Here is a 14,902-nt window from a genome sequence, read left to right as displayed (position 1 = left end):
GTCCATTGATTCCTGCTTGCTTAAAGATTGCCTTCCATTACAGCCTTGACTTGCGCAGAGTCTAAATATGCTCGTGCAACCTTAACTTTGGGTTCTGAGACGTCCGACTCGAACTCCAAGATCCAGCAGTAGCTGGATTTAGACACACGATCAGCTTCCATGCGAATACAGATAGGTTAACTCGGGGGGAAAGCAAGGGCTCACAAATTATCGAAATACGCGCCGTTTTTGACCCCAACGCCTTGAGCACGGAGCTCGACGATGGCGGTATCGCCAGCAATCATGAGGTTTTGAACCTTGAGGGAGAGAGGTTTTTCGAAGCAGTTGTTGATGGGAGTATATGCGGCGAACGAAACCTGCCCTCTGAGAACACGTGTATCATCAACATCTGCTGTCAAGTAGTAGCTGGCGGGGGTCGGTCATTTCATGCGACATTGTACAATGCGTGTGACATGGCCACGATAATGTAGAGAACACCAACAGTCCGGGTGACGTCAAGATGGAGGGACAGTCCCAGAGACAGGTTCCTCGAGGTTTCGATGAAGTGGATGGTTGATCGCACACATCCGACTCACATCATACACGCCTGCGACGGGAAAGCTCTTGATCGGGCCGGGATTGACGACTGTCCAGCTCACGTCCTCTCTCACACTGTCCATAAACGTAGGCCAGTCCCCTACCTCTGCCGAATCGAAGACTTGACGAGCGTATGCTTCGGTCAGAGTCATGATCAAGATGTTATCGTGGTCGGATCCACTTCGTGCAAGACTGAGAGGTGAAGTTGAGATGACAGATGCAGCAGGAAGAACATCTCTTGGTACTTCCATACGAGTACTCGGTATGTATCTATAGGTCTACAGTACTCGTAGTGGTTTGCATGCTTTGGTAATACTTTCTCATGTTGTCATCCCTTACGAGAATCTCGCTCATGAGATTTAGGGTCTCCCCTCAGCCGTTCTACGACCATCTTCCCGTCTGCAGTTCACTCCCTGGCCGTTCTCCTCTCGTCCTTGACCAATCCTCATCACATCTGGACGCATGTCGATGTTGCCCTCTTCTCACCCCTTAGGTCTGCCACGGCCTCGGGATATGATCAGGAGATAACGATCACCCTCCCGAGCGAAGAATAGGTCCGGGAGCGAGGTATACATCTGAGGGGACATAAACTCAATTATATGGTACAGAGTTGAGGTACACTCGGATCCTCTCGATCTTGGGGTGCTGTAAGTGCTTCTCAAACTTTCAGACCCAAGCGTAGCTACAGATGGCAAAGCACGCAGGCATACTTGTGTCAGCTCGAGGATGGTTATCTTATCAAAGGACCCATGGCATCCGAGATTACTGTACGTATGTATGAGGGAAGGGGTCACTTACTAGTTGTCAAGAACGGAATCATCCTTTGCTTCGATACCTTGAGCTCGAAGCTCGACGACTGCAATGTGGACCGGAAATCCAGATGTGCTGGATTTTCAGGGAGAGACGCTCAGTGAAACAGGCGTTGAGTGGGGCAGTGGCTGCCGCAAAGCCCGCTCTCTAGACGGGAGCCAATGACGGTTCAGCGTCTGTCAATGCAACTGAGAGTTCCAAGCCCGCCAGGAGCGGCGTCGCAAGAAGCTTCACTTACGTCGTGTACTCCTGCGAATGTGAAACTCTTGACAGGTCTCGGATTGACCACTGTCCAATCGACATCAGGTCGGACATTCTTGAAGGACTCTTGCCAATGACCGACTTTGACACTGGGGAGGACGTCGTGAACGTATGATTCGGTCAATTAGTGAGTGGTGGTAGGACTGGCGGATGTCTTTACCACAGCCGATGCCATGAGGAAGAGAACGAGTATTATCTTCAGTATGTTGAGGACCGACATGTTGGAAATAGCAGAGTTTTTACTGATCCAGCAGGTGAAAGGAACGGTGGGGAATTGGACAGAGAGTGAAAGATCTTCCTGCTCGAAGAGGTCTACGTCGGTTTTTATACTTCTCTGGATATGGTGCTGTAATCGAACGGACAGAAACGTATTCTTTGCACACAAGACCCGCTTTCAACGTCTACATCCACCCTCAATCCACGCCTTCTCCGTGACCCTGAGCCAGATGGACCGATCAAAAGGCTGCATGCCGTTGCAACCCCTGCAGAACGAGTGGGAAGGGAGTCCGAACAGCACGGCATGATGGGCAGACGGTGAGCCCGAAAGCCCCGGTACAACAGGTGAAGCTCTCGTCAGAGTGCATCAATGTCCATCCTGCGAAGGCAAATTTAGAATGGAAGACGTCGTATCCCCACTGGTTAGCGGACTCACGGAGGATGCATGGCGCATTTCACGACTGGAGGCTATAAAACACGCTCGCATTCAAGGCTGCCGAAAATCTGCCTTTTTGGTCTGATCGAGAAATGGACGTGGTTGGATATGTTGTCACTGCTCATTGCACGAACCTCTGAGTGCAATGCGTGCAAGCACCTGGCTGGCGGATATAGGTCCTGCGGTATTGGCAATGTGCGAATCCTCGACATGGGGTTGTTACTCCTACATCGTATCTTTTGTGACTGAAACTGCTTCCCTAGTAAGCGAAAGATAACCACGTGGTTCAACTCATCGGCAAGACGGGAACGAAATAACCCAATCTCAGCCTACATCTTCCTCACGATTGGTCACATCTACGCTACCTACCTGCATCTTCACGGATTCTTTTCCATCCGCCACCTGGGGGCAGTATCGACATGGGCTCGAGTATCACAAAGCAGATTGGACAGAGAAAAAGGGAAGAAAGGGAGAATCTGGTCAGTCAGATGGAGGCACAGCTGGGTGTGCTAGAGGATCATCCGGATGATCTGGTCTACACTCATACGAGGTAGGTGGATTGACATCCAACGTGTGATCATTCAGGTCTTTTTCATATTTTGGGCTGTGTGCAACTTATGTGCTAATGGTCTCTCAGTCCAGAAGATATCGTTGCCAACTTGAAGGATCGGAAGGAAGGATGGATTGCCGAAAGGGTAATGATTGCCTTTGCAAGTTTGCCTTTTGCTTTCGCGTAGCGCGAATTGCCTGACACTGCGCTTTCCTTAACTCAGATCCGATCAGCCTGCTCTGCACACAGGAAGACGAATTGTCTGACAGAGAGTGAGTCTGAGCCCCGGGCCATCCTCAAAGGTGGCCTCGCGATATCTTCGTCGCCCCACTGATTTCGATGACTTCAATCGCCCGTGTTCTTGCAGTTCTGTTCTGTGAGGCCTTGGAACAGGCAAGGAGCTTAGACAAGGAATACGCTGCCACTGGCATAGCAGAAGGAGTCTTTTGGGGCCTTCCGTCAAGCTTCAAGGGTATGTGTCCCCTGATTTCTTCGATCTTCACCACTAACGAAGCTTCTAGATACGTACAACATTGTCGGCGTAGACACGTCCTTGGGGTGCTCACCGTAAGAACGGCTCATGCAACTTTAGTCCGAATTCCCGGCTGACGGACTTTTAGGCACTGCTTCAAACCGACTGAAGACCCGAAGGATGAGGGAGGGGTGAGGCGGATGGTGTATGCCTGCGTCCACGACTGACGATGAGAGCCTATAGCTGGTCCGACTTTTCAGACAGGGAGGGGGGATCGCATTCTGCAAAACCAATGTCCCGCAGGTGAGCAAATGCCCACTGCGTCTTGTCTTTCATACCGGCTAATACTCCAAGCAGACCTTATTGGCGTTCGAATGCCGCAATCCCATTTTTGGCCCTTCTACCAACCCATACTCTCCGGCTCGAACTTGCGGAGGCAGCTCAGGTGGAGAAGCTGCTCTGATTGCGTTGAATGGGAGTCCCTTTGGATGGGGATCCGACAGTGAGTATCCCTTTTGTCCGCTCACTACCTTGTAACTGCATTGTCTGATCGGAGTCCAGTTGGAGGATCCCTTAGAATACCCGCATCATACAGTGGAGTGTGCGGTTTAAAACCCGTAAAAGGGAGATGGCCGACGAAAGGCGGGAGATCAGGGGTTCCAGGTTTTGAGGGTATCAAGGTGAGCGCTGGCATCGTCTTACTTGCCGTGAGAGTCTCATGAATTATATCAGGGCATGGTTGGTCCTATGGCTCGAAATGTCGATGATCTCATCTTCGGTACTCGGAACATGATCAAACTTGCACTAACAACCAGTTTCATGGGAGAACAACTTCTCCCTCTGCCGTGGCAGGACGTCGAGTTACCAAAAAAGTTGAGGATTGGGTACTACACCAACGACAACTGTATCAAGGTGTGTGTTTGTAAGAATGCTTGTGAGTGCAGACTGAAGGTCGCGAGCTTTCAGGCGAGCCCGGCATGTGTCCGAGCAGTCGAGGAAAGTGTTGCAGCCTTCAGGAGGGCGGGGCACGAGGTAGTCAAATTCGAGCCACCAGATGGTATGTCTCCAACAATTGAGTCTTGCCTTTGAGCTGACTCGTGGCGCTGCAGTATCAGAAGCTTTGAAGGTGAAACCGCCGTGCCGCTCTGCAAATTAATTCGGCTGAAGCCCTAACAGATTTTCGCCGGATTGACGTCTGCCGATGGATACCAGACTCTACTGAGCAACATCGGCAAAGACCCGATGGAGCCTTCGATGCGTTTGGTAACGATTAATGCCCTAAGTTCGAACTCATCTCATCACGCTGACTCTCGATCAGGTCACTTTGGGATCCAAGCTTCCTCGCTGGTTGAATCGGCTCGCACGTTGGGCTTTCGACAACCTACTTAAGGACTACATGTTCGCCTCGGTGTTTGGTGTGTGACCAAACGACTTGCTCCGAGTCATCACGAGTCACTGAGCCAGCTTTGCCGCTTTTAGCCACTTCCCGTCCCAAGAGTGTGCAAGAGTACTGGCAGTTCACGCATAGACGAGATGTATACGCCGACGCTTTCAGGAAAGCAGTGCGTCGAACCAACTCATGCAGTGTCTTCATGTGCTCACTGGTTTGATGCAGGCATGGGAGGAAGAACAGTTCGATATGCTGCTCTGTCCGGTGCAAGCAGTACCTGCGGTTGAGCATGGCAAGACGAACTTCTTGTCTCCCATGTCGTGAGTGGATCCACGTACCTATGTCCAGTCGAGCTGTGCTGATACGCTATCTATTGGATGTAGTATTGCCACAATCCTGTACAACATAGTCGACTCTACGGTTGGCGTCATTCCCGTCACTCGTGTGGACCGAGAAAGGGACGCTACTCCGGTTAATTATCTGGACGATACAAAGGGGTCGTGGTTCCTTGAGAACAAAGTCTACTCTGGTGGTCCAGATCGAGCGGCGTACGACGCGGAGAAGATGCACGGCCTTCCTGTGGGGGTGCAGATCGTAGGCCCAGCGTGGCGGGAGGAGAAGGTGTTAGGTATGATGAAGGTATTGGAAAGCCTCGTAGGGTACAAAACCTAGGGCATTTATGTGCAACGAAGAAGACGATGATCGGAAACTGTATCTTTATGTCCCAAATGCGTCCGCAGCTCAGTCATGACCAGATCAAATCGACCTTGACCAGAATGTCGCGCAGTTCTTACCAGATGCCTATCTCGGCTTCCGCCTTCGAGTTAGGATGTTAGGTTGTCGCTGCACAAGAGTGTGATCTGTCCACAGTCGTGCTGGACCGCCTGATGCTCCATTCGAATTTGTTTCTAGCCTTTCATTGATAATGATTTTCCGCTCACAATGCGATAAACACTCTCTAATCTAAACAACCTTCCAGTAAGGGAAGGTCTTCTCGAAATGGTCCCGCTCTCCTGGTTTCCATTTGCCTTCTAGCCACCTTGCCAAAGTCTCCTGTGCTTTGTCCCTTGAAACCATGTCCCCCAGTGTTTTATACATGTGATCCACCATGTCCCCAGACACACCCAGCCTGTCTTTGATTGTCTGCTTCTGTGCTCTCAAGTGATTGACATTCAGATGTAGCTTCCCTCCTCCGTGTAAACCATCACCTAGATCAAATTGAAGACTCTTGGCCAATGGAATGACCCTGTTGTCCATATCCCATCTTGAGAGAGGTGACTTCAAGTACTTTTCCCATTTGGCATTTTCCGTCTGGAACTTGGCATATTTCCTCTCATCAATAGTCCTTTCTCCATCTTTCTCCACTATATAAGCAAATTCATCTTGATCCATCAAAAACCTTCCAACTGATTTCATCAGGAGTGCCACCCTCCATTGTGGTATCTCAATGTCATGGACATATTCTTTCCTATCTGGATGCAGCCACAACCTCTCTCCAGCCGCTATATCAGGCGGCAACTTGATTGGGATACCCTCCTTGAGACACACATTCACAACATTGATCAGGGTGCCTTTGTTGGGGGGGTTCTTCAGTAAGCCAATGACTTCCTCTTGTGTTCTTCTGTCATTAGCAAATGCCTTGATCTCTTTGATTCTTGCGGCAATTCTCTTGATATCACTCTCTGGTATTGCCAGATTCAACTTGGCTTGCTCTTCTACTTGTCCTCCATAAACCTGGTTGCGCCTGTGTATTTCCTCTGGCTTTTTCTCCCCTGTCCATCTCTTCAGGCTCTCTTTTGCCACTTTCTCATCCATCTTGTTCAATTCAGTGATCATACCAATAATAGCATAATCAGAATAGCCCGTCTTCTTCAGCTCTCTGTGAATATTAGGATCAACCTTGGCCTTTGTCATTTTCAGGGATGTCAACCCTCCTCTACTAACACCAGTGCTGCCACTTCCAGCGCCACTGCTGCCTCCACTATCTGACCAGCCGGCTTTTTTTGCCCTTTCTGCATATTGCTTGTTTCTCCTTGTGACTTCTTCTGGTTTCTTCTCATCACACCATGTCTTGAATGCAGACATCGCTTGGTTCCTATCTGTACCATTCATGGAATTGATCATGCCCGCTATTGCTGGAGGTGAATAACCCTTCTTGCTTAGATACTCGTATGCTTGAGGGAAATGTGTACTCTGTGGCATGTTTGAGGGGGGTGCTTTAGTCCCAGATGTAGAGGCAGTATCTGGTGGGGGTTGTGAAGAAGAAGATGTGTTTGTTGTTGTGGGTCTGCCTGCAGACAAGCCTGCCTTCCTGGCCCTATCTTCATACTGCTTGTTCCTTCTTGCAATCTCCTCAGGTTTCTTTTCCTTTGTCCATGTCCTCATTGTCTTTTTAGCCTTGTCCTCACCTACTTGGTTCATGGCATTTATCATACCAGCAATAGCAGGATCGGAATATCCTGACTTCTTCAAGTGCTCATAAGCCTTTGGATCATGTTTGCAAGCAGGCATGTCGGGTGGAGGTGTCTTGCTGGATATCTTGGAGGATCTTGAAGATGGTTGAGTCAAATATGAGGGGTTTGTAGATTGGGATCTTTGTCCTCTATGTGATGGAGTCTGGTTTTGTGCTGAGCCGGGGGAGGAAGCTTCAGACTCTGAACCCAAATCTGGTTCACATGAAGAGGAGGAAGCAACACTGTAAGTTGCCTCAGAGTATGATCCAGGCAGATCCATTCTTGTTGTCCTGTTTGGTCTTCCATTTCTTGAACCAGGGACCTGGATCCATTTATTAGTAAGTGTGATGTCCTGCTCCAGCAGCAAGTGGTACTCACACTGTCTCCATCCTGGTCATGACTTAACCAGAACAAGGTGCAGAAGGTTGTTTTCACACATACAATTAAAGTGAACAGGTCTGGATGGAGGAAGAAGAAGGAGAGGCCCTCAACAGCAAAAGCAATGAGCTGGACAGGCCAGTATCCATCCAAGTGGTATCTATGCTCTTCTGAGAGACCTTCATCATCTAAGACACATGTGAGCATACCAGTGATTGACCAACTGTCTCTGACAGGAAAGGTCCCAGTCCAGTTCACTCACTAGAATACTGAAGGGGTATGGTGAGATCAAAAAGCAACCCCAAAATACCTCCTATTTCCATGGGACTTGTCCTGATGATAATCCAGCTTGCTATGAAGAATGCAGAGAGGATCAACAAATCCCACACACCTGTAGTGCCTGATAGAGTTATGGTAAGTTCTGCCAGCCATCCCCCTGATGGTACAAGCTGCACAGAACTCAAGGTATATCAGTGGCAAGAACAAAGCAAAGCACAGTGAAATTGGTATATTGATGTCACCAAGAAATGGAAGATGTAAGGAGCATTGTTGAGCAGTGTGGAGTCTTAAGTTGTGAATCTGTTTCATCTTACCCATTTTTCTCTGAATTGTTGAGCACGTTGTCCAAGATCTCTTTGTGCCATTGGTAGTTGGAGACCTTCATAAGAGACCTTCTTTCCTGCTTACTGCTACATGTTAGACCTGGTAACATTTTAGAGAATTCTGTCCCACCTTGACGGCCAGCAACAAATGTTGATGCCAGGTGACAGATGTGTGGAACAGACAATAAAGTGTTCTTTGACGGATGTAGAGGACAAATTGCAAGGTGTTCTTTGAGGTTTGAGAATTCATAGTACAAATGGCCGCAGCAAGAGTCATGGCAAACAAATGCTGTCATTGCAACTATGGGTGAGGTCATTATCACCAAACCAACCAACAGGACCCGTGAAGGGAAAACAATCATGAAAATCCTTTGAGCTGTGTACCTTTGTTGACCACACAAAAGAGGGAGCAGAACATGAGCTATAGATATCGACAAGTCACCACAGTCACCAATAAGCTCCATTATGCATACAGTAGCATCTATCTGACAGGGCAACATGAACTTGCCACTCATGCACATATATGCATATTGCCTTCACTAGGCTGGTGTCACAATTGTATACCAGTAAGGCAAACATCTGACAAAGTTCCCAGAAGTTTGTCAGAAGATCACACACAATGGCATTCATTGGAAGAACAGCTGAAACATTGTTGAACTTGCCAACTCCCTTTTACCACATATAGCCAATACACCAATTGTTCAGCCACCCAAAAATTCTTTCCTCATCCGGCAAATATGTCACTGAACCTGCAAGGTTTGGCAAACTTGGACAAAGAAAGGGATATATACGTGAATGTAGTAGAAGAAGAAAATAAATCCCTGTCAATTCTGAATTTTTTTCCTGATTTTTTGTCCTATTGTGGTACCTTTGGAAATATCATTTTGGATAGCCTTGATACATTGAACAGCGTGTATTTGGCTGTTCTCATTAGTTAACCCTCAAGTATGAACATGACTTAGCCCAAGTCTCATCGACTTTGCCCATTGTGTACGAAACACAGAGCACATCAGTGATTGTAGGCTTTTCTTGTTTTGTCTTGTGTGCTGAACAATGGATATCCTCATTGATTGGTGTAGCCCCATGACACATTAGTTCATATAGTCAACATGAGTGACCCTTGAAGATGATGAGGACAACCGCTTTCATGATGTATTAGTGAGCAAAAGTGTAAGAATATTTGGCCCTGCTGTCACAATCGTATACCAGTAAGGCCAACTCCCAACAAAGCTCCCAGGAGTTTGACAAACAGTTGAACAAAACGACATACATCGGAGAAAGAACCAAAACGTCGGCAAACTTATCAACCCTATTCACCACATATGGTAAATACACAAATTGTTCAGCCACTCGAGGTTTCTTTCTACATCCGGCAAAAATGTCGCTACACATGCAAGGTTTGGCGAACTTGTGCGAAGAAAGGGATATATACATGAATGTAGTAGAAGGAAAAAAGGAGTTCCCTGTCGATTCTAGATTTTTGTCCTATCGTAGTACCTTTATATTATTATCTTGAATAACCTTGACACATTGACCAACACGTACTTGGCTGTTCTCAACAGTGAACCCTCAAGTTAGAACACAATTTAGCCCAAGTCTCACCAACATTGCGTATCTTGTCCCAAGTTGAGAGCACATCAACGATAGTAGGCTTTTCATTGTTTGCCTTGTAAGCTGAACAACAGATATCCCCGTTGGTCGGTGTAGCCCGGTGACACCTGCACAGCACACTGTCTGCGCTTTGATCTCCTTTCATTCAAGGGGACATCATTAAAATGTCTTCTCATCCAGGGGAAAATTGTTTGGATGTCCTTTATTCAAGCGGAAATACAGATCACTCCTGCTCTACCTTTGAAGCACACTGTTGTTATGACCAATCGTGTCCCCGCTAGCCCAGGCTAAAAGTAGGGCATTGAAGTAGAGGTGATCCTCTCCAGGTACACCAGAATATACATCTATTCTTAAATACATTCTTCCCTCAAAGCTCATATCAACACTCAGTCATCTCATCTGACAACAACAGTCTTGCTAACCAACATCAGGATTATGCCTATCAATAATACTATCAATCAGAGTTTGTCATCTTCCACCAAAGTGACACCACATGTTTTGACAAACACATCAAATGCTGTCCCTGCTAGCACAACCAATGCAGGAGACACCATTGCTGACTCAAACCCAAGATTTGACACAACTGGATACCATGAAGTGGTCTCCTTCTGGACTACTACAGATCCATCGTCTGGTGACAGAGATGATTCAGGATCCAGTATGTCTTTCCAGGTACAGATTCATCCCAGAAAGCAGGTTTTCCTAGGCGCCCCTCTTGCTGGCAACAACTGTGTTGCCTATCACTCTGGACAAGAATTACACATTGAGGAACTGACCAATCTCCAAGTCAGCAACACCATTGCAGACCACAGCTTGCAGATAATAAGATATGACAGGAAGAGCGGTTTCACGGGAATTATTCAGGACACAGAGAACAATTGGTTCAAGCTCACATCTTGCTCAGAGAAGTGCACGGATAATTACTGTTCCAATAACAACTGTGCTATGTTTCCAAGGAACCACAATGTACACCATACATGCAATTTTTCAGAGGAGTTGCATCCTAGCAGGCAAATCCGGGTCAAAATCCATCCAGGGCGTCATATCTTAGCTCCTGATCTCAATGTTGGTGTTGCTCTTAGTCAGGATGGACAGTTGTCACTTGGACAGCATAGGAAGGGAAGCAGACCCACTCAACAAACTATACAATTCAAACAGACCATCCCAAGGCTCCATAATGTTGAGTACCAATCTGGGAAATGCAATGTGGATATGACTGAAGGAGACAGAGTTTTTGAGTATCATGTCAATGGGCATACTGAGATGTGTGGACCAGGGACCTGTGACAATTCTGTTGAGCTTATCTAAATTTTGCTGCTGTCAGTATTGGCAGCAAAGATCTGACTGGCAGGGTGCTTGTACTCCAATGGTGTCTATAGTCTAAAATTGCTGGGGATATCTCTTTGGTATACCAGTTCTCTGATACGCACCTCTGTGTGATTCTCTCATGTGATCCGGTTTGGAAATAATTATCCTGATGATCTCCATGTGAATCAGGTAAGCCTTTGTCTATTTAGGAGGTTTGTCTTGGTTTCATTCCCGTTGTAGTACTCCTCTGCATAGGTATAATATCACTTCCGCCAAGGTGATTCCGCGTGGTACTACCAAGATTTAGCGGAAGAGGGGAGTCGCAGGGTTCTCGTTAGACCCAATACTAGGCGGAGCTTTTGTAGAGAAATTCGTATGAGGTGACTGGGTACTCCGGTTGACTTGGTAGGGGGAACAATTCATATACTAATCTACGGATAGCTTAAGGCTAAACTAACTACAACTAAGAGTGTTAAGAGAAGAAGAACCTCCCTAACTATCTATCCTTCGATTGACTAAGTCTCGGTTGAAGCATCCTGCGTTGTAGAGCTTCACTCTACCTTCTCACGATTGTATTTGTCCAAGCCTTGCCCGACTCTCCCACGATCATATTTGTCCAAGCCTCGCCCAACTCTCCCACAATCGTATTCGTCCAAGCCTCGCCCAACTCTCCCACAATCGTATTCGTCCAAGCCTCGCCCGACTCTCCCACGATTGTAATCGTCCAAGCCTCATCCAACTCTCCCACGATGGTAATCGTCTGCGCCTCGCTCTACCCTCTCACAATGGTATTCGCCTACACCTTGTCCGACTATAACAAAACCAGGTTCTTTGTCACGATGGTCAATGTGGCCTCAGTCAATGAGCCCTATCACACAACGGGACAAAACGATATGGGGAAACAATGATAACGAGAATAACGAGGATAACGAGGATAGCGAGTATAGCGAGGATAGCGAGTATAGCGAGGATAGCGAGTATAGCGAGGAACTTGACACGGATATCTAGAAGGGCTTGTAACAGTTCTAGATAGACTGAGGTACCACAGTGATATCGTTGAACGATGAGCAAGGTACTAGGTATGACTTTCAATCGAGAAATCGCTAGGGAAAGACTAGAACAACGAGAACTAAGACTATGTATATATATCTCCACTAACCCATCTGCTAGGATGCGTAGAACATCGATCAACTTCCTCCTGTTTCTATCGTTCACCTGCAGCGCCTTTTAGCTCGGTCTTCGGCGAGTATATCAAGTCGTGCTCGAAGATATCGAAGAAGTCAAAGATATCAAGAGGGTTTACGTAATAATGGCTTATTCGTGGTCATGGCAGAATGGCCGTCATGACAGTTTTGTCACGATTGCATACCAGTAAGGCCAACTTCCGACAAAGTTCCCAGGAGTTTGACAAACAATTGAACGAAACGGCATTCATCGGGGAAAGAACCGAAACGTCGACAAGCTTATCAATCCTATTCACCACATACGGTAAATATACAAATTGCTCAGCCACTCGAGGTTTCTTTCTACATCCGGCGAAAAGATCGCTACACATGCAAGGTTTGGCGAACTTGTGCGAAGAAAAGGATATATACATGAACGTAGCAAAAGGAGAAAGGAGTTCCCCGTCGATTCTAGATTTTTGTCCTACCGTAGTACCTTTGAATATTATCATCTTGAAGAACCTCGATACATCGACCAACATTTACTTGGCTGTTCTCGACAGAGAACCCTCAAGTTAGAAACACGATTTAGCCCAAGTCTCACCAACATCGCGTATCTTGGTCCAAGTCGGGAGCACCTCAACGATAGTAGACTTTTCATTGGTTGCCTTGTAAGCTGAAACGACGGACATCCCCGTTGGTCGGTGTAGTCCCGTGACAGTATCTAGAATCGACCACTGCCTCGTTCAGCTTTCCTAGATTTAGCATCGATGTCTTCAAACATGCCTCGAACTCGGTCCCAGGCTCCAGCCTTGGAAACTTCTCATGACATCGAAATGCCCCCTCGTATCACTCCCAACATTGGCGAAGGTGGCACAGATCAGGAAATCACCGAGGATATTCTGCCACCTTCAGATGAAAATACTTCGACCCCACCCATGGAAAGAGACACTCCTCCCCATCTTGCACAAGTTCCTCAACTCATCGACCCGGCTACTTTTCAACAGCAAATGTTCAACATGATGAATCTTTTGACCCAATCCATTACATCTCGTGAACATCGCATGCCATCGGCTAGCCCGAACGTCTACAGCCCAAAAGAGCCAAAAGTCAAGGATCCCGAAACCTTCAACGGCAAAAGGGATGGTCTTACTGCCTTCCTTACCGAATGCGACCTTGTATTTCGCCTACAACCGTCTAGGTTTGTCGATGATGTTGCCAAGATCAGCTACATGATCTCCTATCTTCGCGGAACCCCCCTACTCGCCATCAGCCCACACCTCAACAGCAACTATAAATCTGTATTTTTGACGGACTTCGCCCAATTCATAGTTTACCTACGTACAAACTATGGGGATCCAGACGAGAAAGGCACCGCAAGGCGAAAACTCAAAAATTTACGACAAGTAGGCGCCGCATCGACATACTTTGCCGAATTCCAACAATACATCGCTATACTTGGTTGGGTCGACCAGGATCCGATCATTGATAAGGCCATAGATGGTCTCAAACCGGGACTGAAGGATGAGGTAGCACGAATGGGACATTCTCCAGAGACACTAGCCGATCTTATCAAGTTTATTGTCCCATTGGATAACAGACTATACGAAAGAGAACAAGAGAAGAAGAACGAACTAAGGGAAGAATCCGAAAAGACTAAGGTGACTAAGTCGAGAACCACAACCAGTGTTGCAAATGTCTCCGATAAAACCATGAACTCACCAAAATCAGGCGGACTTGGCCCAAGTACGGAAGAGGATCCCCAACGACGCTCATTCAACCCTCAACAACGTGCATCCTTGACCCAAGAAGAGAAACAACGCAGATATGATAACAAACTTTGCTTGTACTGTGGCGAAGCCAATCATGTCGCAAAAGAATGCCCAAATCAAAGACGAGCAACGGTCAAAATCGAGCCCGACGGAACAACTTCGCAGGGAAACGTCCAAGGCCCGACGACTTAGGAGAGGATCGCCGAGCCTCAACCTCATTTCTCTCTGCTCTTATCAACATACCAGAACAATTCGAATATACCAAAAGAAAACAACCTACAAACAACACAAAAACAAAGAGTATCCAAGTTTCGCTTATAAATCACAAACCTATTTCGACTCATGTTATAGAAAAACACCCATTTACAATCCTGTGGGACACAGGCGCCACAGATTCATATATCGATAAGAAACTATCGACAAAGATTCCAGAACTCCGCCAAAGAAATGATAAAAACATTGATCTCCGACTTTTTGATGGAAAACTCAGCTCTGCTGGACCAAGTACCCATCATGTTACCTTACCTTTGAAACTCTTAGACCAGTTACCCGGTATTCCAACCACCTTATATGAAACCGAACTCGCAGGTGCCGAAGTAGTCATTGGGTCCAATTGGATGACAATGTACGAGGCAGTTATCGACCTCGCTAAAGGTTTTGTCGCTATCGAACACCCAATCTACGAGACCACCAACATCATTCGAAGTATTACATCGAAGCCCTTGACTTATCCAAACAATCTTGAACTTGGTAAACCAAGTAAATGGATACCACAAATCGATCAACAATTGGCGGACAACGGCAAAGATCGCCAAACCCAGCCCTCCTTAGACCTGCGAGGGGTATCCGATGGATTTACCCCCGAAGACCTTGACCCATCCAACGAACTTGACAACTTGCAGCC

General features: G+C 47.1%; 3 protein-coding genes across 3 annotated transcripts; 1 reads left to right on the top strand and 2 right to left on the bottom strand.

The window, feature by feature from the left end:
- Positions 1-20: 20 nt before the first annotated feature.
- On the bottom strand, positions 21-827 carry IAR55_001269 (uncharacterized protein; the record flags this gene model as incomplete). Its single annotated transcript, XM_066944396.1, has 3 exons — positions 21-132; positions 205-356; positions 576-827. The coding sequence occupies 3 exons, from the start codon at positions 825-827 to the stop codon at positions 21-23; spliced, it is 516 nt and encodes a 171-aa protein (XP_066805597.1).
- A 1,891-nt stretch (positions 828-2,718) lies between these two features.
- On the top strand, positions 2,719-5,383 carry IAR55_001268 (uncharacterized protein; the record flags this gene model as incomplete). The annotated part of the gene is made up of 17 exons (XM_066944395.1): positions 2,719-2,849; positions 2,937-3,009; positions 3,073-3,121; positions 3,217-3,321; positions 3,371-3,416; positions 3,470-3,512; positions 3,565-3,624; positions 3,679-3,823; positions 3,883-4,001; positions 4,054-4,233; positions 4,288-4,378; positions 4,431-4,447; positions 4,498-4,584; positions 4,640-4,736; positions 4,801-4,883; positions 4,937-5,031; positions 5,095-5,383. The coding sequence occupies 17 exons, from the start codon at positions 2,719-2,721 to the stop codon at positions 5,381-5,383; spliced, it is 1,710 nt and encodes a 569-aa protein (XP_066805596.1).
- A 291-nt stretch (positions 5,384-5,674) lies between these two features.
- On the bottom strand, positions 5,675-8,186 carry IAR55_001267 (uncharacterized protein; the record flags this gene model as incomplete). Its single annotated transcript, XM_066944394.1, has 4 exons — positions 5,675-7,486; positions 7,606-7,730; positions 7,805-7,991; positions 8,136-8,186. 4 exons carry the CDS (start codon positions 8,184-8,186, stop codon positions 5,675-5,677), a joined length of 2,175 nt encoding a protein of 724 aa, XP_066805595.1.
- Between the last annotated feature and the right edge of the window lie 6,716 nt (positions 8,187-14,902).

Source organism: Kwoniella newhampshirensis, chromosome 2 (genome assembly GCF_039105145.1).
Source record: "Kwoniella newhampshirensis strain CBS 13917 chromosome 2, whole genome shotgun sequence".
Classification (NCBI taxonomy): domain Eukaryota; kingdom Fungi; phylum Basidiomycota; class Tremellomycetes; order Tremellales; family Cryptococcaceae; genus Kwoniella; species Kwoniella newhampshirensis.
The sequence above is the reverse complement of the archived record's forward strand: the minus strand, read 5'-3'. Positions and strand labels throughout refer to the sequence as shown.